This window comes from Globicephala melas, chromosome 14, assembly GCF_963455315.2.
Source record: "Globicephala melas chromosome 14, mGloMel1.2, whole genome shotgun sequence".
NCBI classification, from domain to species: Eukaryota; Metazoa; Chordata; class Mammalia; order Artiodactyla; family Delphinidae; genus Globicephala; species Globicephala melas.
Window position 1 is genome coordinate 49,193,534 of NC_083327.1, and position 26,414 is coordinate 49,219,947.

Consider the following 26,414-nt stretch of genomic DNA (forward strand, 5'->3'; position numbering starts at 1 on the left):
TTGTTCTAATTCTGTGAAGAATGCCATTGGTAGCTTGATAGGGATTGCAATAAATCTGTAGATTGCTTTGGGCAGTAGAGTCATTTTCACAATTTCGATTCTTCCAATCCAAGAACATGGTATATCTCTCCATCTGTTGTATCATCTTTAATTTCTTTCATCAGAGTCTTATAGTTTTCTGCATACAGGTCTTTTGTCTCCCTAGCTAAGTTTATTCCTAGGTATTTTATGCTTTTTGTTACAATGGTAAATGGGAGTGTTTCCTTAATTTCTCTTTCTGATTTTTCGTTGTTGGTGTATAGGAATGCCAGAGATTTCTGGGCATTAATTTTGTATTCTGCAACCTTACCAAATTCATTGATTTGTTCTAGTGATTTTTCTGCTGGCATCTTTAAGATTTTCTATGTATAGTATCACATCATCAGCAAACAGTGAGTTTTACTTCTTTTCCAACTTGTATTCCTTTTATTTCTTTTTCTTCTCTGACTGCTGTGGCTACGACTTCCAAAACTATGTTGAATAATAGTGGCAAGTGGACATCCTTGTCTTGCTCCTGATCTTAGTGGAAATGCTTTGTTTTTCACCATTGAGTATGATGCTTGCTGTGGGTTTGTCATATATGGCCTTTATTATGTTGAGGTAGCTTCCCTCTATGCCCATTTTCTGGAGAGTTTTTTATCATAAATTGGTGTTGAATTTTTTCAAAAGCTTTTTCTGCATCTATTGAGATGATCATATGGTTTTTATTCCTTAATTTGTTAATGTGGTGTGTCACACTGATTTACGTATACTGAAGAATCCTTGCATCTCTGGGATAAATCCCACTTGATCATGGTGTATGATCCTTTTAATGTGCTGTTGGATTCTGTCTGCTAGTATTTTGTTCAGGATTTTTGCATCTATGTTCATCAGTGATATTGGTCTATAATTTTCTTTTTTTGTGATATTTTTATCTGGTTTTGGTATCAGGGTGATGGTGACTTCGTAGAATGAAGTTTTTTAGAAGAGTTTGAGAAGGATCAGTGTTAGCTCTTCTCTAAATGTTTGATAGAATTCTCCTGTGAAGCCGGCTGGGAGGACCAATGTAATTTCTTATGAATAATGCTGCACCTTAATGAAACCTCTTTACTAAACTAGGTCCATCACTCAAAACATCCAGAAAATAGAATATTTTTAGATGGTTTCTGTTTCTCTATTTATAGTAACAATAGAAGCAGAATTACCTAAATGACCAGGTGATGTCATCTTTGGACAACTTGGTGAGTAATAGATAAGTTGCGTAAACAGAACCAGCAGATCTGCAAGGGATACTGAATCTTCAAAAAGGAAGGAAAAAAAAAGTTATTTTCTAGCATATGTTTACAACTTAGAAAAATTTTAACTAAGCTTCCATCCTCCTAATCTGAGGTTTCATAAAGACCATGGTACAATTAGGGAGAAAGGGGCTATAATCCAAGATTATATCAGGAAGAATAAATTAGACATAGTAAATTAAAAGATAACAAGGGTAAATGATGCAATATGTGCTATGTGAAGGTGTAGTTTTACCACTTATGTTGAACCAATCATTTAATATAAACCTACCATAGAAAGATCTATGAATCTGATCAGCGCTGTTTCAGGTTATTCAATTAGGAGCAGTAAAATTCAGCTTAACATGTTGGTCCAGCTAACTTACCTATATAGCACTGTAGAATAGAGGTTAGCAAACCTTGACCAGATAGTGAATAGTGTAGGCTTTGTGGCCAGTCTGTCACAAAGATTCAGCTTTGCTCTTGATGCACTAAAGTAGCCATAGACAATTTGCAAATGAATGAGTGTGGCTATTTTCCAAAAAAAATTTATGTATGTTGAAATTTGAATTTTATATATTTTTCCCCACCACACATTAAGTTTTCCCAATAATTTAAGAATATACAAGCTAATCTTAGCTCAAAAACCATACAGAACAGTGTATCAGATTTGGTCTATGGGCTGTAGTTTACCAACACCTGTTATAGAAGCTTACATAAAAAATTTCTGGTGAAAGCACATGTGAATTAAAAGTGAATGCTGACCTATACTAAATACAGTAGGATAGATGTCTCAAAACTGAGTTTTGAGATGATCTGTGACATCTGATAGGCCAAAATGTTGCTGTCAAAAGTCAATTAAAAATGCTAAATAAGTTGGATGATAGACATAAATTTAAGTTAAACACCTGAAACATCACAAATATACATTAATCTTTCTATTTCTGTAAAGTTAACAATATCCTATACAACGGCAGCTCTTTTCTTGAAAGTCATTTCTCTGCATGCCCACTATACGTAGGATTATATGGCAGTACTACATAAAAGTACATAAAACACTTTTTCTTAAGGAGTTCACAATCAACTTAACCATGGAGAAAATGTTTAAGTAAAACAACTAGGAAACAGTATAAAATGTTCAAAATGAAGATACTTTATAACAGGAATGGGAATATATAGCCATCATATCCTAATTTTGTAAGGCCTGCAAGCTAAGAATGATTTTTCCATTTTTAAAAGGTGTGTAAAACATGTCAGGGTCCTCAAAACCATTCCCAGATTCACTAGGAAGACTCAGAATTAAACATACAGTAATACCCCCAGCTATGATTTATTACAACAAAAGGAAACAAAGTAAAATCAAAGGGAAAAGGCACATAGGGTGAAATCAAGAGCAAACCAGGTACAACTGTCCAAGAGTCCTCTCCCAAGGAATCACACAGAATACACTTAATTCTTCCAACAACAAGTTGTGACAACACATGTGAAATGCTGTCTACCAAGGAAGGTCATTAGAGAGTCAATGTGCAAAGTTTTTTATTGGAGACTGATCATATGCATAAGCACTCTCTGCCCAATACATACCAGGATTCCAGACACCCAGAAGGAAAGCAGGTTTTCAGCTTAAAACACATTGTTTGTATTAAGAGTGGCTCACTGTGCCTAAAATGTTATTAGTTCTGGCAACAGTGAAAAATCCAAGTTCCTAGATGCCAGCCAAAGTCCAGCCTTGCAAGCAGCCCTTTCTAAGGATAGTGGTCTCTTGCCTAATGCGTTAACTTTTTTGCACATGCATGCGTGTGCATATATACACACACAAAGAATATGCAACAGAGACAGTATGTGGCCCAAAAAGCCCAAAATATTTATTATCTGGCACTTTACAGGCAAAGTTTGCTGATCTCTACTCTGTACTATATTCCTAGAATAGACAAAAGTTTTAAGGAAAGTAAGGAAGACAACTAACAGCATGTGAATTCTGAAGGAGAAAACTTTAAAAATGGGACTTAGGGTAACAATAATATAGTAATATATCATATGGTACAGGGCTTTGCAGTTTATAAAATACTATTCCCAAACCTCTTCTCTGTGATCATCTCAAATATTCCCTGAGTCCAGCACTGATATTCTAGTTTTTACAGATAAAGAAACGAATAGTTCAGTGATTTGCCCAAAGATCTCAGCTAGTTTTTAGGGGAACCAGAACTTAAACAAGGACTGCCAGCTCTGTATCCAGATTTGGATCATCCAGTATATCTAGGATTTTGAAGGTCAGAGAAAAAATAAGGAAAACATTAAAGACAGGGAAAATAAAATTATACATATAGGAAGAAGTACATACTGAAAAACAAAAAAAAATAATAACACTTCGATATGTAAGCCTGTCAGCAGAACAAAAGGTACGTTGCTCAGTACCCTAGGAGAGACCAAGCCAAACCTCTAAATTTTAAAAATCCATAGCACAAATCTTACCATACCTGAACATATTCATATCTAATTGCACTTACCTTTTCTATTCTTCAGCTTTATAGGAAATAGCTTTCTGCCTTGTGTATAGATCAATAATCTTCCTAAAAGGCACAGTGAGTGAATGAAATAAATATATTGTAATTCTTGTCCTGAGTAGTAGAAAGTTTTCTGCTTATTCCCTTAAAAGAAAAACAATTACATTTGTTTTAATGTCATTATATTTTACAGTAGTTATTTCATTAAACAAGGCTGAATATTAAACAAGGCTGCAGTCTATAATGGAGACACTCGGTGTAAGTTTTTTTAAACATTCTTTACTGTTTCCCAAGAGACTTTAAGACACCTAAATCTGAAGAAAAGCATTCATAATAAAATTTGTCAAACCTCAGAAAAGTACAACATGCATACAGTGTTCATTCTAAAACAAACACCATAAGATTGTTAGTTATCTCTCATTATAAAGATACTTCAAGTATCTTTATAGGAATATAAAACATTACTTATTGTTTAATTCTACCAATTAAAAGCCAGTACTACAAACGATATTTATAACCATGTTTGCAAAAGAAATTACAATCTCTAAAATACAGACTCCTTCTAACATATATCATTTATTCACTCATTCATCCATACATTCGAGATCTATTGAGTACCTCTTTTATTTAAGACCCTGAACTATTTGCTGGTGTCAAAAACCAAGAAGCAGCATGAAACTGGGCTTCCAATTCAGAGTACGGCAAACAGCCTGATATACACAGAGCATAGCGAGGACAAGTAGGAGAAACAAAAGCTAGAAGGTAGCTGATCACATACGACTGAGCTGCAGAAAGAGTACGGGCTTTATTATAGAGGCAATTGGGATGATATTAAAGGGTTTCAAGCAGGAAAGAAATCAAACATGCATGTGGAAAACTGACTCTGATGGCAACATGGAAAGGTGAATGGAAGAAGGCCAAGGCTTAAAGTAAGACTCATCAGGAAAATCATGAACAAAAACCTCCATAAGAGAAAAGAATGGAGAACAGCAGACAAATGTTTAAGGAACTGAAATCAATATGCCTTAACCAGAATTACATGCAGACCATGAAAAGATTAAAAAATTTCTCAAGTTCCTAACTCAAATATCTGTGTACATAGTAAATTCTTCTTCTATTTAATTCTGAAGAAAAAATGTTTAGAAAGAGAATAGTGATTTCAGTCCTTGATATTTTAATATTGAAGTTGCCATGGATCTTCCAGATAGAATACTAAATATAATGAGTACATTGGTCTGGAATTCATGAAAGGAGTATAGACTTAAATATTTCGGAGTCATCACATATATATAAATATGTAATATTTGAAACCATGAGAATGAATGGGCTCCTTCAAGAAAGAACAGGTAGACTAAGCTGAAAAAAAAAATAAAAGGCAAAACTTTTGTGAGTACAGACATATAAAGAAAAGAGCCTTTCAAGTGACTAAGAAAAACTTATTAGATGAGAATGAAGAAATCAAAGAGTGGTACTAGGAAGATGAGGGAAAGGGTCAAGAGAGGCGAATGCTATAAAATGAGGGCAAGAAAGAAGAGAAAGTTAATAATGGGAAGATCACTGAACCATAGAAATAAAAGCCTCATTTCCATGGTTGAGAAGTGAATAGGCGGTAAAGAAATGGGACCTGGGTACATATTAAACACTTGGAAGGCCTTTTCTCTTAAGGGAAGCAGAGAGATGTGAGGTACATATGAACTTGCTCAGTTTTTTATATGAAAGATATGAGTAGGTTTAGAGAATGCAAGGAAAGGTACCAATAGAAGGGGAGACAAAACAACAAATGAAGCAATGTCCTGGTTCTTAAAAAAAAAAAAAAAAAAACACCAGATGCAAACAGAATCAAGAACAGTCGAATAGATCAATCTGGAATGGAAGGATTACTCTTCATTGTAGCCTGGAGAAGGGAATACTGATAAGGGCATATAAATATGCATCTGTAGGTATAGATGCAGGACATTTGGGGATTTCATATCCAAAATGTTCCATTTTTCTCAGTAAAGTAGGATGCAAGGTTTCCTCGAGAGAAAAGTAGGCAGGAACAAGGCAGGGGTTTGATGGGACTGGTGGAACACTGAAGAAAGAATATCTAAGTTGATTCCAAAGCAACACAAAGAGCCAAGGAAGCCAGAGAAATACATCAGTGCACCATCAATTTAACATTACAATGCTCTCTGTTCAATTTTCTGAGGACCAGAGATGATCTAAAGTTGAGTAAGTGCAGGCAGGAAACTCTGAAAGAAAGCAAGAATTTTGAAAGAAATGTCAAAAGAATGCAGTGAAGCACCCAGAGGTCTTCACTAGACAGGGAAAAAATCAAAGCCATGAAGGGCTGGGAGAGTGGTAGAGGGAAAAAAAAGCTAGATACAACATTTTAATACTAGATTAGAAAAATTTATGAATTTACAGATGATAGAATATATATATCAACTTATATACCTTTTTTGTCTCTCGAAGTTCTGGCTTCTGTACTTTCTCCTCTACTACAAAATACTTATCTATTGAAACCTGTTAATAATTGGTCTTTGACCATTTTCCTTGAGTTAAGAATTTACTCAGGGATAAAGAAAATTATAAGATATCTTCATATTCTCAAAGAACTTAATATTTGCTTAGAGAAGTGACATAAAATAGAATGATAAAAGACATCAAATTCACATGGCAAGTTGTGTGACGTAAGCAAAAGGGCAATAAAAATTCACACTAGGCAAAGGAAGCTTCCTGAAAACAGTTTATTCTTTCACAATAAGATTTATATCATTGTAGGGGATTATGGATAGTGGCAGCTGGAGTAGGAATAACAAAGTATACAGGCACTGGTATGCCTTCTAAGAGAAGATTCATTTTAATCAATAACTAGATATGAGATTGGATAGATATATTAGGGCCAGGTTATGAAATAACTAGGATATTTTAGCTCAGACTGAGGATAAGCAGAGAAGAATCACAGAGTGGGGTGACATGTCCAATAATAAGACAGTATTTTATAAAACAGAAACTTTCCTCCCACTAAAATGCATAAATGGCTGATATATTCATTCTTTCTTCCTCTAGTGTATTATTGCAGCATAACACACTAGGACATACACCGTGGTATGAACTGAAGAACTTCAGATGGTAAGATTCACTACAATAACCTCAAATGTAGATCGGCTATAAAAAGTCATCATTATGGTATATCTTAAATTTGTGGAAAGTATTTTGTATTAGCAAAAGCAATCTAATTTATCATGATATTAAAAAATAAATTACTAAGCTATTTTTATTAACAAAATTTACCATTTTTAAAATGTAACAAAATATCATACTTACCACAAGGCTTTGAATGTCCCAAAACCTCATCAGCTTTCATGGTCTTACACAACTCAAAGTACTGAACACACTGCTGAACTGCTGTAGTTATCTAATAAAATAATAGCTTATTAATTCCAGAAGTTTAAGTCCACAAGTCCATGTATTAAAAGAAGTTAGTCAAGGCTATAAAATATGCTGGGAAAATATTTAAGAAAAATATTCAGAAAATCTAGAATAGCACCTTTCCAGGCCATTAAAGCTCAGTCTCCCCAGTTACATTTTAACTATGGCATCATTCTGGGAAACACAGAAAATATTTGTAAACCAACAAATATAACATTGTCACAATGTTGGTGTCAAGGCAAAAATACAACTGTCCTTTACATTTTATAGTGAAAGATGCAAAAATTCTGGCCATGACTTTAAAAATTATCTTGCCAATATCCCCAGCTCCCTTGCCTTTGAGTTTTTTCTTCCTACTTAGCCAGCAAAATGTGAACTGGATCTAGCCTTCATTTCTATCTTAGATACCAGAATTGCTAAAAACTATTAAAAAAAACTCAATCCAAAGAACAGTCATAAAAATTGACCTCCAACTTCTATACCCAGCGATTCTCTGATAGTCTTTATTCTACCTCCTTCTCCCATTCTCCTCAAGCAGAGATTTCCGATCTTCTCCCTTTCTTCTGCACCTACATACTTCCTGTAGATGCCCTCTCATTCTAACTCTCAAATAAAATAGAGGCCACCAGTGAGACAAGGAGTGATAACTGTTAGATCTGGTAATAAGAAGGTTTTTGGTGACTTTGAAAAGATCAGTTTCAGGGGAGTTTGGGGAATAAAACTATAAGGAATAGGAATGGAAAACGTAAAGACAGCTATAGTATAATTTTCATTTACAAGAAGGCTGGTTGTAAAAGAAAAAAACGAGTAAAACATAGGGGTGGGATCTTAGAGTCAAGAATGAATTCCTCAGGTTGGAAGGATATGGTCATGTTTAAGTAAATAGAAAGTTTGACTATGCAGGAGAGAAAGGATAATTGACAGAAAGGTGTCTAAGAGCAGGAGCAGCTAGGACCTAAGTGGAAGGAAGGGTTAAGCTTTAGATGGGAAAAAGATGGAGGTTGTGTGGATAGAGGCAAGTTCATAATCATGGAATCAAGGAATTGATAGATTTCCTAGTCTCATTCATTCTTATGGCCTCAGTTTCATGCAAAAGAGTTAACACGGCAGGATTTCTATCATTAGAAAGGCCTGCTTACAAGATTGGTCCTTAACCAGCATCTGGGAACTTGGATTTCAGGAGCTTCCCCCCATTCTAAGAACTGTACCTAAACTGTACAAACAATATGGTTTATGCTGAACGTCTGTTTTCCTTCTGGGAATGTGGAATCCCTGGTGTGTAGCAGGCAGAAGGTGCCAACATGATTAACCCCCAATTTAAAAACAAAATGGGCACTGAGTCTCTAATGAGCTACCCTGGTAAACAACATTTCACATGAGCAGTCACAATTTGACACTGGAGAAATTAAGTGGAGTCCTGTGTGACCCCACTGGCAAAAAAGACTCTTGGAGGCCCATGCTTGGTATCTTCCAGACTTTACCCAATGCGCCTCTTCCCTACACCAGTTTTGCTTTGTATCTTTTTTCTGTAAGAAATCATATCTGGGAGTACAACTATGTGCTGACTCCTATAAGTCCTCCCAGCAAATCATCAAATCTGGGGGTGGGCTTAGGGAACCCCCTTCCATATCTATGTCTCATCTAAATCAAACTTTAGGATCCAGATCAATAAAATGAAACTTCCCCCCAGAAATCTGGATCTCAAACTCGATATGACCAAAGAATGATAGACATTCAAATGAGTAAGTCCTCACCGAAACCCCTTTCAAAAAGCCAAGTCCTCTAAAACCTACACTCTAAATATTGTACTCCTGAGTCCACCCATTTATCCCAGTACACTGTCATAGCCTTAATTCATGTTTCCATCATCTTTTGCTTGGATTACTGCAAAGCCTCTTAGGGGAGAAGTATTGAAGTAAAAACTATCTCCACCTAGCACCTTCAGCCCATTTTCCAAATTTTCCAAAGCCCTAATATATTACTTCAGTACATGAAAATCTATCAGTGGCTCACTAAACCTCCAGAATAAAGGCCAATCTCCTAAATTTGACAATAAGAACTTTTTAATGATCTAACATTAGTCTTATTCCTCTCATCCTCCAGATGTCCCCCTCCGCAGCCACACACACACGCACAGAGAAATACATTTACCTGTGTAAAAGTCTGTCACCAAAAGCCAGTTCAACATGTGACCAGTCAAATGACCAATTCATTAAAAGCAAATCCACTAAAAATCTCACCAGTCAATGCACACCAACTGAATTTGAAACACATTCGAACCTGAAATTAACAACAAACTCATTTTTATCTGCAAAAGGGAAAGGGCTTAAGATTCCCCTTAAGTAGCTCTTTCCTATTTTTAATGGAATTATGAGGCCCTATCCTGCCTCATACATGAATGAAACAAACTGAGGTCAACTGGCACAGACCCAATTTAAAGCATCTAAGAACTTTTCAAAAAACATCATCCACTTAATATTAGCTTTCAGGGAACTGATTTTCAGGAAATTTCTCTAATACTAGTTCACATTTCTCTCACCAATCTATGTCCAGCCATATGAAATATGTGCAGTTTCCAAGTGTACTATGTGTTTTCCAATCCCTAAAGCCTTTAAACATGCTATTCCATGGCCCTGAAATATTTTCCCACCACTACCTTAACCACCACCCCTCTTTCCCAGAATAACACCTACTCATTAATAAAAAAATTTCCCACTATCCTTGAAAATGAGCAATTGTTCTATAGATAAAAACCAGAACCATATTTCTATATAACCATGGTTAACAGGTATCTAGAACAAGTTTAAAACCTTGTTAATCATGACATGTCAACAGATCTCAATGAACATACTTTTGTAAGCAAACCAATCAGTTAGCCCCTTTCTTCTAAAAGTCAGCCAACAACAGACACATTCCAGGAAATCTACAGTTGGCATGAACTCACTCTCACCTCTGAAAGCCCAACCTGAGTTCCAAGTTTTCCCCGAAATTTTATATTAACAATCTGCTTTGCATAATTAAGTAAGCAATAAACTCAGTTTTATGCATTGTTTCAGATACTGAACAGTGGTCTTAACCCTCAATGATTCTGGAGCTTACATTGAGATTACCTTGAGGATTCTCATTTGGCATCATTCCATGGGGTCCTCAAAGAAGAGTGTTCACTGGGTCCCCAAGTCCCATACTTTGATAATCCTTCAGATCTGCCACCACATGAGTCTGTCTCAACAATGATCTAAGCTTCAACTTGCTTCACTGAGTTCTCATTGCTAGATTTTATTTTCCTTGGATTTGTAATGAAATAGGTCTTTGTACAAAGTGGCCTTTTGTTTTGGAGGAGCACCATTTGGTCAATAGTTCTACTATTAACCTGCTTATTCTTCTGTGTTCATTTTGCTTTTGTTGTTATTTGTAGACTCTGAACTCCTGTCTTCTTTTGGTTTAGCTTGCATCTACTGAATATATAAGGGAGTGTTCATAGGAAACAAAAGGAGGCACAGTCCAGAAAGTCTCTAATCCAGTCAATCAAATCCAAGCCAGCCCTGAGATGAGTGGCTACCAGCAACAAACTCATGCAAAGGCAACTGGTCAAACTGCCTTGGGACTTCTACAAAAATTTCATGAGGACACTCCCTGACTTGTCAATTCTTGAAAGAGGGGAATCAATGATCATCATGTCACCAATCACACAGCCCCTCCCTAGCTTCTGCTTAGTCAGAACCTGAGACACCATTCATAAGCACACACTTTTGCCCAAAAGTATAGTGATCTGTTTCACGTTTGTCATAAGTTTATCTAAGGTGCAACCTCCTTGACAGAACTACTTCCTAGATGGACTTACTCTTAAGATCCTAATTCTTACACATAAATTGATAAATAGCAACAAAAAAATGACTTTGAAAAACTGCCATTTTGGAGAACTTTTGACGTGACAAATATACTTGAGAGGCTCTAAAGAATTAGAAGGCAAAAGAACAAATAGCGTCTCTGAGAACTCAAAGTACTATCTCCAAGATAATCTTTCTCACTCTTTAGTTTACTTCCACTCAAACCTTCAAAAACCCACTCTTCCTTGCACTCATTTCTACTCACCTTTATCTTCACTACCCACTTAAACCCACTTCTGTTCCTTCTACTCCTTCCCATTACTTCTTACACGTGCTATCTTTTATTTGAGAAGGGGTAACAATCACAGAAAAAGGTACATCTTAGAAGAGGGACAATCACATGATATAATACTCCCTTTAAATTGCAGGAGCAAAAAGCAGATCTAGGGCTTCCCTGGTGGCGCAGTGGTTGAGAGTCCGCCTGCCGATGCAGGGGACACGGGTTCGTGCCCCGGTCCGGGAAGATCCCACATGCCGCAGAGCGGCTGGGCCCATGAGCCACGGTTGCTGAGCCTGCGCGTCCGGAGCCTGTGCTCCGCAACAGGAGAGGCCACAACAGTGAGAGGCCCGCATACCGCAAAAAAAAAAAAAAAAAGCGGATCTACAGTAGGTAAATTTAAATATTAAAGAGTCAAGTTGAGGGTATAAAAAGCGATTATCCTAAACCTTAGGAAAGACAAATTTGCTGTAAAATTCAGTATTTTATTTCATACTTATTCTCCTGCACTAGGAAATATGTACCAGCCAGCTCACTTAACTGTTAACCCCTAAGACTGGCGAGGCGGGGTGGGGGAAATATAAAAAACAGTAAGGTAGGGAGACTTTAAATAACCTAGCTGTCAATATTTTTTTTAAACGACTTTAAGAGGGCAAGAAAAATAGGAAACGTACTACGTAATAAAGCCATTTCAGAAGTCTTTCCCTTAAGGGTAAACTGGACAAAAGATTCAAATTGTTAAAAATAATAGTTATGCTGATAGCCAAAATGCTTTTCAATCAGTACAGATATTGCTTTAAAAAACTGATAGCACATACACAAATTATTTGTTGCCCAATGCTACCTACTGAAAATGTCATATATGCCACAGACAGAACAAACTGCACAAAAGAGTAGCCACTAACCCATATTACTTTTAAATTTAAATTAATTAAAATTAAAGAATCAATTTAGGGACTTCCCTAGTGGCACAGTCATAAAGAATATGTCTGGCAATGCAGGGGACATGGGTTTGAGCCCTGGCCTGGGAAGATCCCAGGTCCCAAAGACAAATCCATGGAGTGGTCCAAAGTTCCCACTGCAGATATACAAATTTTTTTTTTTTTTTTTTTAGATATACAAAATTTGATCTTCAATTCTGAAAGGAAAATGGGAACAAACAAACATGGCATCCATTTTCCCCAATGTTTCTTTTCAAAAGTTGGGTTTACTTTTTAAATTTTATATATATATATATATATACACACACACACACCATTAAAAAAAAATCTCTTGATATTTTGGTAAATTTAGGAAAGCTTTAAGAGAAAATGAGGTTTAAGATGAAATCTCATGCAAGTTTGATTAATTATGAACATGAAATATTTGAACAAGTTGATAGAATACTGAAGTTGATAATGAAGTAACTATTTGTAGGCTAAGAATTGATTATAGTATAATTCACTTTCCAAATAAGGAATGGATTTTAAGAGTTAATCTACAAGAAACATTTGAAATACATCCACTAGGGCCTATGTCATACCAACAGTTATTTATATGTCAAACCATAAGAGGAAAAAAATTCTTGGTTTTTTCTCCTTTTTCTATTCTAGCAAGATCACTCTAGGCTCATACGGCAGTAACAAATTTCCAGTTAAAATGGGAATGAGAGAAATGTGGAAAGACTTTCAGTTTCTCTAAGGATTTTTAAATACCTATTACCTCTACAAATAAATTCCCATCCTAATATTCAACATCTCCCTCTTCTCCTTTCTGAAGCCTAATTCTCAAACACAAAACAATTATTATTCTCCTTTCTTCAATTTATGTTCTACTGCAGTCTTCCTAAAATTCACAGTTCTAGGAATCTTTCCCTTTACCTCACTCAACTCAAGATTCTACCTAACTACATAGAACGTATTTATTATCTCAAAGTCATATTAGTATAACTTTAATTTCACAATTTTCATGTTTGTCAATTAATTGCTAGACTTGCTGATTTCAGTTCCTTTCAGTGCCCTAACATGTTGTTCTACTAATAGCAGTAAATGCAGAAAATTTTATGAATATATTTTACAGTATTAGTTTATATTTAGTGTAACTTGAATCAATTTTTGCAACTACAAAAGCATTTACCATTCTGAATTTTATCATGCAACTTTCAGTTAAAAGCATGGGTAAATTTTATAGAACAAACTCCCCTACAAACAACTGATCTGAATTAAACTATATGATAATATTGGGTTGGCCAAAAAGTTCATCTGGGTTTTTCCATAATGTTACAGAAAAACCCAAGCGAACTTTATGGCCAACCCAATACTTAATATGGCTTATCCCAAAATAGCTAGTTACCAGCCCAATTTACTATGAAGTTATATATTTCCTAACTGTTATCCTGACAGTGTTTTAAGTCTCTACTTTTATCCTTTTATGTTCACAGAATGGTAGTTTAAAAGTCACATAAAAGGGGGACTGCTTCATTATCCGATATTAATCACTCAACTTTGCACATTCAAGTTATTACATCAGATATCTTTTTCTGATAATATTTCTCAAGATAAGAACAGAAATATAGACTTACCAGAGATTTATATTTCTTTTCAATAAGTCTTAGTACTGCAGTTCTGCTGTAATATGCATGCTAAAATTAGGAATAAAATGGTATTTAATATTCAAGCTATACCATTCAAAATCTATTTTTCCTGTAACATTTCTTTAACATAAATTACACAATAACTTAAATTATTGTAATCAGGGTAAAACACGTTTTTCTAAGTACAATGGATTATGAGCATAGCAGTCATAAGAATGAAAATTATATTAAAAACTGGAGCATTTACTGACAGACCAATAGAAAACAATCTACCCCTCAGTTGTGTCCAGTTACCATGCTAAATTACTTTAAAACCAAAAAAACCGTGTCTGACTACCAGTGTATGACAGAGCCTAAAGTAAAGATTAAGAAGTGAGGGCGAGGGGGGTCGGGGGAGGAATCACAACTCTCACAATGAAGAGGGTACTGTACTGTTTACACATGCAGAAATCTGCCAAGGTTGAAATGCTCTGAAGGGACAGTATCTTAATCATTCTCTGCCAGTCATATTTTAAAAATGATTCGAAGTGCCAAAAAACTCTCTCCTTAGAACTAAACATGGATGAGATTAAAATATGATTTTTATGCATTGTACAAAGGGGAAAATTTACATGAATATTACTTATGTTCGATATCATTAGCCTTCAATGTAGTTTATTTTACTTTAAAAAATTAAATAATAGTCTGTAAAAATCTATCAAAATTCTGGGGAATAGAATTTAATTAAGTGGGGTTTGGGTTAATTGAGGGTTAATCAAAACCCTGTGTGTTTTAACCCTTGTAGCTTAAAATGTTTTAAAAAAAACATTAATCTTTTTTTCAGGTTTAGTAAGAGAAACATATTGACTTACAATTAAACTACTGATCATGTTCTAAAACGAAAGCCTCATAGTACATCCCTTAGACTGGAGTTGACACACCACAACCCTCAGGCCAAATTCAGCTGTCCCCTGATATGGTAAACAATGTTTTATTGTAACATAGTCACATCCATTCATTTATATATCATCTATGGATGCTTCTGGGCTACTGAGAACTGAGTAGTTGCAAAAGAAACAGGACAGCCCACAAAGCCAGAAATATTTACTGCCTGACCCTTTACGTAAAGTTTGACAACTTCTGCCTTAGATGAGTGGAGGAGAGAGAATGTGATAAATTTTAATAATACCAGAACACACTTGGGGAGCTGATTTAATAATTTTCCATTGGTTAGTTTTCCTGTAATGTGCATCATTCTCTTAAGAATCAAGTGCTGACAATAAAAATGTTAAGTAAAAAAAGTTAATTATAAACACTTAGAATATGATTTGTTAAAATTCACCTGTTTAGGTCTTTTTTAAAGCATACAACCACATAAAACAAAATCTTAATAGCTGTTATCCCTGTGTTATAGAATTAGAGAAATGTAATTTTATTTGTGCTTTTACATATTTTGTATATTGTCTACAATAGTGGTGTAATTTGATAATCAAAAAAAAGAAAAACGTCAAATGTCAGATGTGAGGAACAAAGGGTTCAGGTAAAATTAAGTTGAGCAAGCATTTATCAAACATATACTATATGTAGGCCAGGTAAGTGCTAAGCACCAAACAGAATTATGTTTTGGTTAACTGGGCATTATTATACAGTCTAGATAAACGGCAAAAAAAAAAAAAGCAAGCCATCAGCTAGATAACGTCCAAATCGTGCTCAGCAGTAAATGAACATGTTGCTGCTTTGCTTTGCATGGTTTGCATGGCAAGTCATGGTCCCATTCCCATCCTTCCCCACTGCAACAAATACAGGTTGAGAGGGACCAAGATGTGAGAACGCAGGCCAACACAGCTATGACTACTGCCAGACACAGATCACTCTTATTCAACAGCAGATGAGGGAGGCAACAGTGTAAGAATCTTTTAATATTAGTTTCAGTCCTAAGATAGTGATCAACTCCACAGGAAGTCATGAGCATTCAGGCATTAGACACATTTTACAAACTGCAATTTCATTAAGTGGCAAATGAAGAGATGTTTTCAGACCTCTAAGCCAGAGAAAAGTGAGCATTGAACCCTTATGTTCTACCACATCTGCTTAAAAATTTCGTAGCTTTTAAACTAAGACATGATTTTGGATAGGTCATCAGTTTAACAGATTCAAATGAATTACCATTAAAATCCTTTTCTGACTCTGTCACCTAATAGGTAAACCATCTTGAGCAAGTTACTTCTCTATCCCTCAGTTGCTGCATCTGTAAAATGGGATAATAATACCACCACCTATATCATAGATCGTTATAAGAATTAAGTGAGTTAACATGTGTAAAAGTGATAGAACTCTTGGCACACAGTAAACATTCAAACAGCAGCTATTCTTTGACACAGTAGAGCAATACACAAAGAAAGGTAATAAAACATTCCGTATTTCCTTACCATCCACTTTTTGAACCACACAGCCTTGGTATCAACCAATGCAAGAAAGTATATTGGATCCAAAATCTTTTGTGAGACAAGATGGCTTTGATCATGTTTAACTGATAATAAAGACAAAGTACTCTCCACAATTTCTTCCATATACCTTAAAGTTTGGGAAAGAAGTTATTTTTAGAAAAAAACAAATGCTATATATATGTAATAGTGACATTTTATATTTATGGAATGATAAAGTAATAGGTAATCTTTAGAAACATCATTTTTTAATATTTCAGTAAATAGCAGGGGTGAAATTCACCCCCAGTTTTCTCTGCTCTAAAAACTTATGTTCTACTTCAACACCGGCTGTCCAAATTTAACTTTCCTTTTTAGACCCACAGTTACTCTTACAACCTTATTAAAAATCTTAGAACTAAAAAGGGAAAAGTTTAAAGAACATTCAAGGAACTTGACCAAAGTAGCGAAGACCAGTAATGAAACAGCCTGAAGCTACAACAGCCTCTTACCTTGTTGTGATAATTAAATGGTATAAAATGGTACTTGCATAGAGCCATTCACGTAGCTAAGTAAAAAAACATGAAAAGCTAAAAAATAAACTAGTAAGCCTTTCCCAACCACGTAAATCAGTTAAGACTGTCTCTACTCTCTTTGAAATGTATATGGACAGTAACACTCCTAATTTTACAGTGGCATAAACTAGGGGGCTTACTTTTCTGGGTGTCGAATCCAGAAAGATGGAGCCTCTTTCTGATATTCATTTAGAAGACGAACCTATAAAACAGTGCATAACCGTTCTCAAGAAGTTAGAATTCTTAAATATAGAATTAAACAGAAATAAAAGCATATTATAGAAAATGAATACCTTTTTAAGTAAGTGGATCACATTAGGATTAGTTATATCTATGCCAGTTGAAAGAGTAGGAATATGATTTTCTCTAGAAAGAAAGTATAACTCCAAATATTTAGCTAAAAAGAAAATATAAAAATAAGGTTGTAATACCATTCATTCACAGTGCTTTCTGAAACAGTTAATTCCTATCCATTTTCTTAAGTACAAACTTATAAATTTTAAAAATTATATAATAAACATACCTAAGCTTTTATAAATTTCCTTGGTCATATGTAATGGTGAAAGTGTAAACGTCTGTGCATAGAATTTTAAAATCCGGTCCTATGGAAATGAAACAAGATTTGTATCCAATATTCTTTCATCATCTATTTTTGTAAGAATCGTTTTCTACATAGTAAAAAACTTAATAAACACAAGACCATTCAAAAATTTCAGTAGAAATGTAATTAAAACGGCGCATTCTTGTGTTGGTTGGCAAAACGTAAAGTCAACCAAAACTAAGAGTCAACCTAATACAGCAGTATATTGTTGTAAAATCTGGTAATAGCAGATACAGACATGGGGAGATGGGGTGAAGAAAGGAAACAATATAATTTGTTACAATATAATTTGTTACAATTTGACACAATGTAGAGGAGTCAAACGAAGAAACAGTAGGAGTACTAAATGTAAAACAAAACAAACAAAAAACCCCACTCCTTTCCAAATCCACTATTTGTTTTTGTTTTAATTGCTCACATAGGAAGATTAATTAGATTGTTAGGACTTCAATAATTTTGCCTATTCCCAAGAAAAATATTATATTCCAAAATTTTACATTATTAAAACGTAAAGTAGAAACTACCACAGTGTAAATGAATTAAATGAGATAACAGATGTAGTCAGTACCTGACACTCGTAGGTACCTAGAAATGACAGCTTATCATTTTAATTATACCAACTTTGATGGGATTGAGCCTAACAGTGAAATTCAGTTTCCCATTAAAAAAATAAAATTCCCTCAAATGATCTACTCTGAAGAAAAAAAAAACCTTGACTATATCAAATATTAGATGAATACACTTACAAAAAATGGTTACCCAAGTGACTAAAGATATATTTCAATAACCCAAGAGGTTCGTACTGAACACAGGATATTAAATACTTTGGGAAGTTTTCATATTTGCAGCAATTGGTAAGTATTTGTCATACTTTTCGAACACTATAGGCTTCACTCAGTTACATGTAAGAGTCCTTTAGAGCAGCATTCCCCAACCTTTTTGGCACCAGGGACCAGTTTTGTGCAAGACAATTTTTCCACAGACAGGAGGGCGGGGATGCTTAAGGCCATAATGCGAGCCATGGGGAGCGGCAGATGAAGCTTAGCCGCTCACTGCTCACCTCCTGCTGTGCGGCCCAGTTCCTGGGGGTTGGGGACCCCTGCTTTAGAGTAGAAAATGAAGAAACAGAATCAAACTCAAGAATTTGGGTAAAGCATAAATTCTAGATGAAAAGAACACCATACCTTGTTTTCTATTCAAGTTGATTGGTTTTATTACCATTTCCCCTCTATGACAACGTCTTCCAATTTTATTGCCTTAAGTATCCACACTGACTCTTGCTGAATATAATGGACAAATCAGGCCACTTACATTGACCCAGTAGGATCTTTACCATATTTATAAAAGGAATAAAGGAAACCTATTAGACCACTATTATGTCTTTAAGAGGGAAATTTACAATTTCCTGTTAGAATGCCTTGAAATGTTAAAAGATAACCCTGAAATATCTTTCTCCTTTGAAGTTCCTGAATCCTTGAGTTTTTAGAGAAGTCTGCCTCACCCTCTGGGGTTAGTATGGTTGAACTGCATCCAGGTATTGGGTAATTAAACATCATTTCCCCCCTTATAAAAATAACAAACGACTTGTTTCTAAACCACTTCTGTTTACCAGTATATTTTCATTGATGGAAGAGTAATTTTAAGTAGTAAAAAGGTACTGAGTTTTATTTTTATTTGTATTAACTGTTTACTGTCTGTCTCCTCTTCTAAAGTTCTATGAAGGCAAAGGCTTCTGTCTTGCTCAGTGTTCCCAGCATCTGAACTAGAATGATGTACACTGTAGGTATTCAGTGCATATTTGTTGAAGAGCTGGAAAATTTTCTTTTTTACTAATACCTTTAAAAATTCTATATAAAAAAACCTTATCAATTTTAAAGCTAATGTTTTTCTTCACTGACACATCATTTATGAAGAAAAAGACACTTAAAAAAACCTAGTTTGGGGGACTTCCCTGGTCGTCCAGTGGTTAAGACTCTGTGCTCCCAATGCAGGGGGCCCAGGTTCGATCCCTGGTCTGCGAACTAAGTTCCCACATACCACATCTAAGCCCGCGTGCCGCACTAGAGAAGCCCATGCGCCACAACAAAGACCCAGTGCAGCCAAAATAAATACATATGTACATACATAAAAAATCTAGTTTGTAGTTAAATGTGATGCTGGAATACAGTCAGGATTTTTTTTAATCCCATATAATTACTGCACTTTTTAATATAATCTTACTTTTCAACATAGTGTTTCTGAGAAGTCATATGTGAATCATTTTTTTTTTATATATAAAATAACTCTCTACTGACTAACTTTACAGTTTTGGGAATTTTCTACATTAGTTTTATAATTCATCTCAATTATCTTCTAAAGTGTTAGCTTTACAGTTTTCTAACTTTTCTTTTTAAGCAGTTAAGCAATCTCTAACACTTAACTGCACAGGGAAAATGCTTATTAATCCTTTAGAATAAATTGTAATCATTGTAAGTTCAAGTCTTCATATATCATGAATTCTTTCAAAAACACACTCTTTGTTTTAAAATATTTTTCTTAATTCAAAAACATTGACACAGATACTTGGATATCCCTTTACAAGATAAAACAAAATGCATAAGCTAACATAGCCTATTATTTGGCAATGAAGTATGACACTGACCAACCATACTTTGAACCTAATCATGACATAGTAAGTTAATTCCTTTAAAAAAAAAAAAATCTTGACAATTCAAAAGCTGGAGCTGAAATTATATTTGTGTTACTATTAAATATTTGAGCTACTATTAAAGAAAATTATATTCCATTTGCTCCTAGAATAGTAGGAAAAAAACCAGGAATTCTTAACACTTCTGTAGGCATTTCCTTACACTAAATACAGGATCAGGATCTGAAAGATACACTGTCAGTTTCTCACAGAGAGTGGTCCAATTTTCACAGTTCAGTACGTCAGATGGAGGAGCTGAACATAACGTTTGCAAGGCTTCATATCTCACCTATAATTTTTTAAAAGAATTTTTATTAATACTCAGCCACCAAAATAATAGCAATTCTCCAAATATTTAACAAACATTGAAACGCAGAGTCTGGATAACTGCTCTGAAGAGCCAGTTGAAAATCAGAGGCCCTTTTATAAAACAATTCTTGATAACTCATTTTTTAAACTGTTAAGCAGAGAAACTAGTGTTTTAATTTTTGCTTTACATAAAATAACCTAACTATATTAGGAGATTCAAGGTCACACGTCTAAGGGGAAGAGGAGAAGGGATGGTAGCCAAATCTGAATCACCAGAATAAGGTATTCCAGTGTCTCCTCCATAGACTTTCCTCACTTGAACAGACCCCATAGGTGGTCCCACAGTTTGAGGACTCTAATTCTAAAACACTGCCCAGTTATGTCCCTGGTGAAGCATTCCCATTCTAGGATATATGAGCAATTCTCACAAAGCAATTAATTTGAACTTCTTTTTGCCGCTACACCATATTTTCTGACCTTCTAACCACTGAGATAGGGAAAAAAAAGTGATTCAGCAATGTGATGCAAAATTGAATTTCTGAATTTTCACAGAAATCTTATTAAGCATTCTTCTCAAAATTCAATCAGAATTCACTCAGGACAGTATGACCCAAGGGACAGCAGTGGCAAATAGCTCTACTCCAATCGTAAGTGGAGTAAAGCTTCTCCCCCGCTCACTCTCCAACTAGTGAGTAATAACACACTGATTCCAACCTGTTCCTCAAAATTTGGTTGTTCCTCAGCTGAAATAACTGAAACCTAGTGAGGGGGAAAAAAAAATGAAGAGTCAAAGAGCTAAGACCTTAGAACACCAAGCACTCTGAATGTGTCAAGGTGTCAGTTTTCAGGGTGTCAAGTTTTAGGTGAAACAAATAGAATATACATGTATTTAAAATGTCTATATATTCATATGAAAAACTCTTAAATACAATTTTATTTGGGATAGGCATTAGGGGGACTATGAAGAGAGTTTAAAAACATTAAGTAAATTTCTCCTTTTCAGTTAATTTTTAGGACAAAACTCCAATAACAATTTACTATTTGCAGAAGTAGAACAAAGGTTTCTGAACAAGTATAGATTTCCAAATAATCCACTTAAACTAAAGTCAATAATATTGTTATCATATAAAGTCAGGTCCCATTGCCAATCTGTTGAAACATTTACTAAAACCTAGAAAATAAATCAGAATGTGAAATGCTGAGAGGAAAAAAAAAAAATCAGTGGGAGTAAATCATAGCTATTCACTTAATTTAAAATGAAAAGTTGAAGAAAAACAACGTATTTCAAAAACGAGACCAAATGGCAAGATATAACAGATGTCTGAGGTACTTCAAAACTCCTATAATTTTCTATTTCAAGTGAAACAGAATGACTTTCAAATGAAATAAAACTTCATAAACAGTAATTTATACAATTATTACAATATAAAGAGGCTCAATTCAATAAAATTGCTTTTTAAAAATATTTTCTAATAAATGAACATGTGTCAAAGTTGCTCACGTTTTCCAGAAGTAGAAAGAGGATTAAATGAAGATTATTTTCTTCAAAGAAATCACTAAAATGTCACATACAAAGCAACAGTGAAGGAACAGTTTGGGAGAAACTGCTCATAAATTCATCCCTTGAAAATTGAAACTAGAAATAAAAATTTCCTCTTACAAACTGTGAGCACTCTCTAAGGAGAGCCTCTCTTACTCTGTGACTTTTCGTTTCAAGACTAGAAAGTCTAGCAGGGATATCAGTCTAGAACTGCCATGATATTAAAGGACTATCTTCAAGAGAAATAATCCAGCTGCTACTAATTATAATCTATTTATATATATATATACATATACACATATACACACACACACACATATATATATATATGACTGAACTTAACAGTTTTCCTTTAAACTTACCTCTTTAGGTTGCCCAGGATCCAACTGGTCTAAAATTAACTGTAATTTTCCTTGACAAAATTTATAACTCTGTAACACAATTAACAGAACGTTAATTCCTTCATTAATTTAGTAGACTTTTAGAAGTATTGTTATAAATGATTTTTCATATAACTCCAAGCACAAAACAAATTCTGAAACAAGAGAAGGGGATGATCTATTTTGATTTAGCAGCAAACTTAGAATTTTTGTATCCCAAGGCATTTAAATGAGAACTTAATGTCCCAGTAGGACAGTAGGACATATACTTTCATGTATATGAGGTTATCATTTGCTGAGCAAATGCAACATATAGAATATGACTCAAAAGATATAAAGCTAAAAATGTTTTGTACCCAGGAATCTGAAATGTATGAAACAAAGGTAAAACAACATAAACAAATAAGAAGGCATTGATGGTACCCTAAGCATAGCTATGATGCTGCTTGAACTTTTCTGTTCCTTTTCTTCCCTGTGCTTCTCCTTAAACTTTCTCCATGTCTCCTCTTAGGTGAAGAATTCCTAAAGTAAAAACTTCTATCTAGAAAAAAGTTTATAGTAGACCATAAGCTGTTTTAGAAAAGGAATCTTCTTCTTGCCAAAGCAATTTAAATAATACCTTAAATAACCACCTAAAAATAAAACTGCCTTTATTATGTAACAAGCCTCGTACTACCTCAATTCACAATGACTCTGAAGTATGAGAAATATGAAAACCAAGTCACCCAGCAATCAGAACTCAGATTCCCATCTTCATTAGAGACCCTCTTCTCTTCACTGTCTATACTCTCTTGAGGTGTTCTCATCTAGTTCTTAAATACATCACAATGACTAAAATTTATCAGCCACTTCATCTCCAAGGTAACATATATAATTATCCTTTCAACACTTCCGCTGGATGTTTAATAAGCACCTCAAACTTAACATATCCAAAATAAAATTCTTGATTTTTTTATTCCAAACCTGCTCCTCCCTCAAACTTCCCCATCTTGGTAAATAGTTCTACCATCCATCCATATTTTGTCTTAAGTCAAAAATAGGAGTCAATCTTGACTCCTTGCTTCCTCTCATTTCCTACATCCAATGCCACGACAACTCCCAAGTTTCACATATCATAACTCTAACTACCCATTGCCACTTCACTGCTAAAACCTTAGTTGACACCATCATCGACTCTAGACTACTTAAATTCATCCTAACTGGTCTCCCTGCTTCTGCTCTTAAACTCATCCTACTCTACCCCATCATCCATTCTCTAGCAATAGACAAAGCTTCTCAAAATTATAGATCAAGTCTCTTTATCTCCCTTACTTCAACCCCACAAAAAGACTTCCCGCTTTACTCAGAATAAAATATAAAAGTTTGACTTACACGATCTGGCCCCTGCCTACCTTTCTCTCATACCACTCTGCCCTCTGCCATGTAGGTTTCAGTCATGCTGGCCTTTTTTCCCCCATCCCTGGAAGATGCCATGCCCACTCTAGTCTAAGAACCTCTGCCATTGCCACTCCTGCTGCCTGGCAATGCTATTCTTCTAGAGCTTTGCATGGCTGCCTTCCAATCACTTAGTCTTTTTGATCTTTTTGGTCTTTTTCACTATAGTATCCTCAATACCTGAAACAGTGCTGGATACAGAGTCGGCACTCAATATACATTTGTTAAACTCGAGAATGATTCCATAGCCAGTCTTCCTACCATGTTACATTGTCTCTAACAATACAGGGTACATATTGCCACTTGATAACAAACCCAAAACAGCCTGATATTTCAGATCCCTCAACGTAAGTTTTCTTAAAAAGCCTTAAAGTGTCCTCGGTTTTACTCTTTTCTAAAGGTATATAGTTCATATACCCAGAGAAAACCATCATTCAAAAAGACACATGCACCCCAGTGTTCACTGCAGCACTATTTACAATAGCCAGGTCATGGAAGCAACCTAAATGCCCATTGACAGATGAACAGATACAGATGATGTGGTACATTTATACAATGGAATATTTCTCAGCATAAAAAGGAACGAAACTGGGTCATTTGTAGAGATGTCGATGGACCTAGAGACTGTCATACAGAGTGAAGTCAGAAAGAGAAAAACAAATATCATATTAACGCATATATGTGGAATCTAGAAAAATGGTATAGATGAACCAGTTTGCAAGGCAGAAATAGAGACACAGATGTAGAGAACAAACGCATGGACACCAAGCAGGGAAAGCGGGGGTCGGGGGGGGAGGTGGTGGGATGAATTGAGAGATTGGGACTGACATACATACACTAACATGCATAAAATAGAACCTGCTGTATTAAAAAAAAATTAAATTAAAAAATAAAGTATATAGTTCAACTGCTGAAGTCTGTATATACTACTTTTTAAAATTAGAAGTACTGTATATTAAATAATAGAGCTTTAATTTTGAGTTTTCATTATACAACAATTAAAATACTAAAATGTATGAGTGGTAACTACTAAATAAAATGTAAGTATATATAAGTGCAGCTTGTCTTGTCTAATGGGAAGAAAGTATACACAACACAGGATATCTTACATAGTATACATATACAAACTTTAAGATATATGTTGTGTGTATATAGATATAAGTATATATGTCCATATGTGTATATAGTATGTATATAAGTATATAAAGTACATATACACACTCATTCTACTGCTAATTACACAAGCTCTTTTCTTTAGCCTGGCCCTTTTGCCTCTTCTAAAATTGATTTCTTCTCGTCCTCCCACTTCCACTATCATGACTTTTATCAGATTATCATCGATGTCTAAAATGTCCTGCCATCCAACTCATTAGCAAATAAGAATATCAAGGACATGAGTTTTAATCAGACAGAAGATTAAGCCAGGTTTTAAAATTCTAACTAGCTATGTGTCCCTGGAATCTTTAACCCCATCCGCAGTTTTCACATCCACCTCCTAGCATCACTGTAAGAATTAAACGAGAACAAATGTAGTCTTTTTGCTTTATCATTATTAAATTTTAAAATTTGAAGTAAATCTCAAATTTACTTCAACCAGGAAATTTTCTATCTGAAAATAGAAAACTGAGTCCCCCCTACCTACTGCCTATTCAAGATCTATAAATATAATTCATTGATTTCAGATTTCCATTCAGCTTCTTTTCTAAAAGAGAAGTCACGTTCTACAACAGCCCTGGTAAATGCAGGGTCAGATACTGTTTGAACATTTGCAACTACAGGAGTTCATATTTGCTGAAACAACCAATATTATGTCAAGTAGCAGTCAAAAAAGATAATACTTAGATCTTAAAATTCATTTGCTTAAATGCTCCCCCTAACAAAGACTTTTTTTTTATCTCTTTATGATCAATACCTCAGGCAAGCAACCCTTACTTTGAAAATGTCTTTGCTTTTCACTTCACAAAAATGATCGCAACTAATCAGCATGATGATCCCTCAACTTCCCTCCTCTTACTCTCAACATTATTCTGTGGTGAACAGTTAACCACCAAATCCAAAGATCTTTTCTTAGTCCTTATCTTATTTGACTTCCCTCTAGCCTTCATCCCCCCTTAACCTCCTACCCAGTGCAATATGGTTTGGTACCCTGTCTAACCCATTCTTCCATTTCTGTCTGCCCTCTGAAATGCATTTCCTAAGATCTTGCTTACTTAGGTGGCTTAAGTAGCAACATCTCTGCACAAATGACTCACGTTGTTATCCCCAACATTTCTACCAAATGAATCCTGCATGTTCAACTACCTGCTACACCACTGGGATACCTTACTGGTGTCTCAAATTCAATATGTATACCCAACAACAACAACAAAAAAGAATAAAAGAAGAACCCACCACATTCTTCTCCACATCTAATTCCTCCCTAATTCCAGACTTGGTTCATAACATCATAGTCTCCCAGCTACTTTGGCTTAAAAAAAACATAACTAGACCTTTAACTTCTACTTCCACTTTGCACTACTCTCTCCAAAACATATCAAAAATCAAGCTTAATGATCCTACTTCTGCAATAATTTCACATCAGTCTCTATTCCTACAAAGCCT

General features: G+C 34.9%; 1 protein-coding gene across 8 annotated transcripts in view; it reads right to left on the bottom strand.

Moving 5' to 3' along the window:
- Positions 1-26,414, bottom strand: part of TBC1D32 (TBC1 domain family member 32) — a 186,349-nt gene that overhangs the window by 136,018 nt on the left and 23,917 nt on the right. For 7 of the 8 annotated variants that reach the window (XM_060283767.1, XM_060283765.1, XM_060283764.1 and 4 more), the window contains 10 exons: positions 22,362-22,430; positions 20,314-20,439; positions 17,387-17,465; positions 17,157-17,260; positions 17,004-17,065; positions 16,295-16,439; positions 13,875-13,934; positions 7,106-7,196; positions 3,800-3,940; positions 1,224-1,316 (listed from right to left, as the gene is read on the bottom strand). In XM_060283767.1, coding sequence (XP_060139750.1) covers positions 1,224-1,316; positions 3,800-3,940; positions 7,106-7,196; positions 13,875-13,934; positions 16,295-16,439; positions 17,004-17,065; positions 17,157-17,260; positions 17,387-17,465; positions 20,314-20,439; positions 22,362-22,430 — 970 coding nt within the window. The remainder of the gene's footprint in view (positions 1-1,223; positions 1,317-3,799; positions 3,941-7,105; positions 7,197-13,874; positions 13,935-16,294; positions 16,440-17,003; positions 17,066-17,156; positions 17,261-17,386; positions 17,466-20,313; positions 20,440-22,361; positions 22,431-26,414) is intronic. The other variant, XM_060283766.1, reaches the window with a different exon arrangement.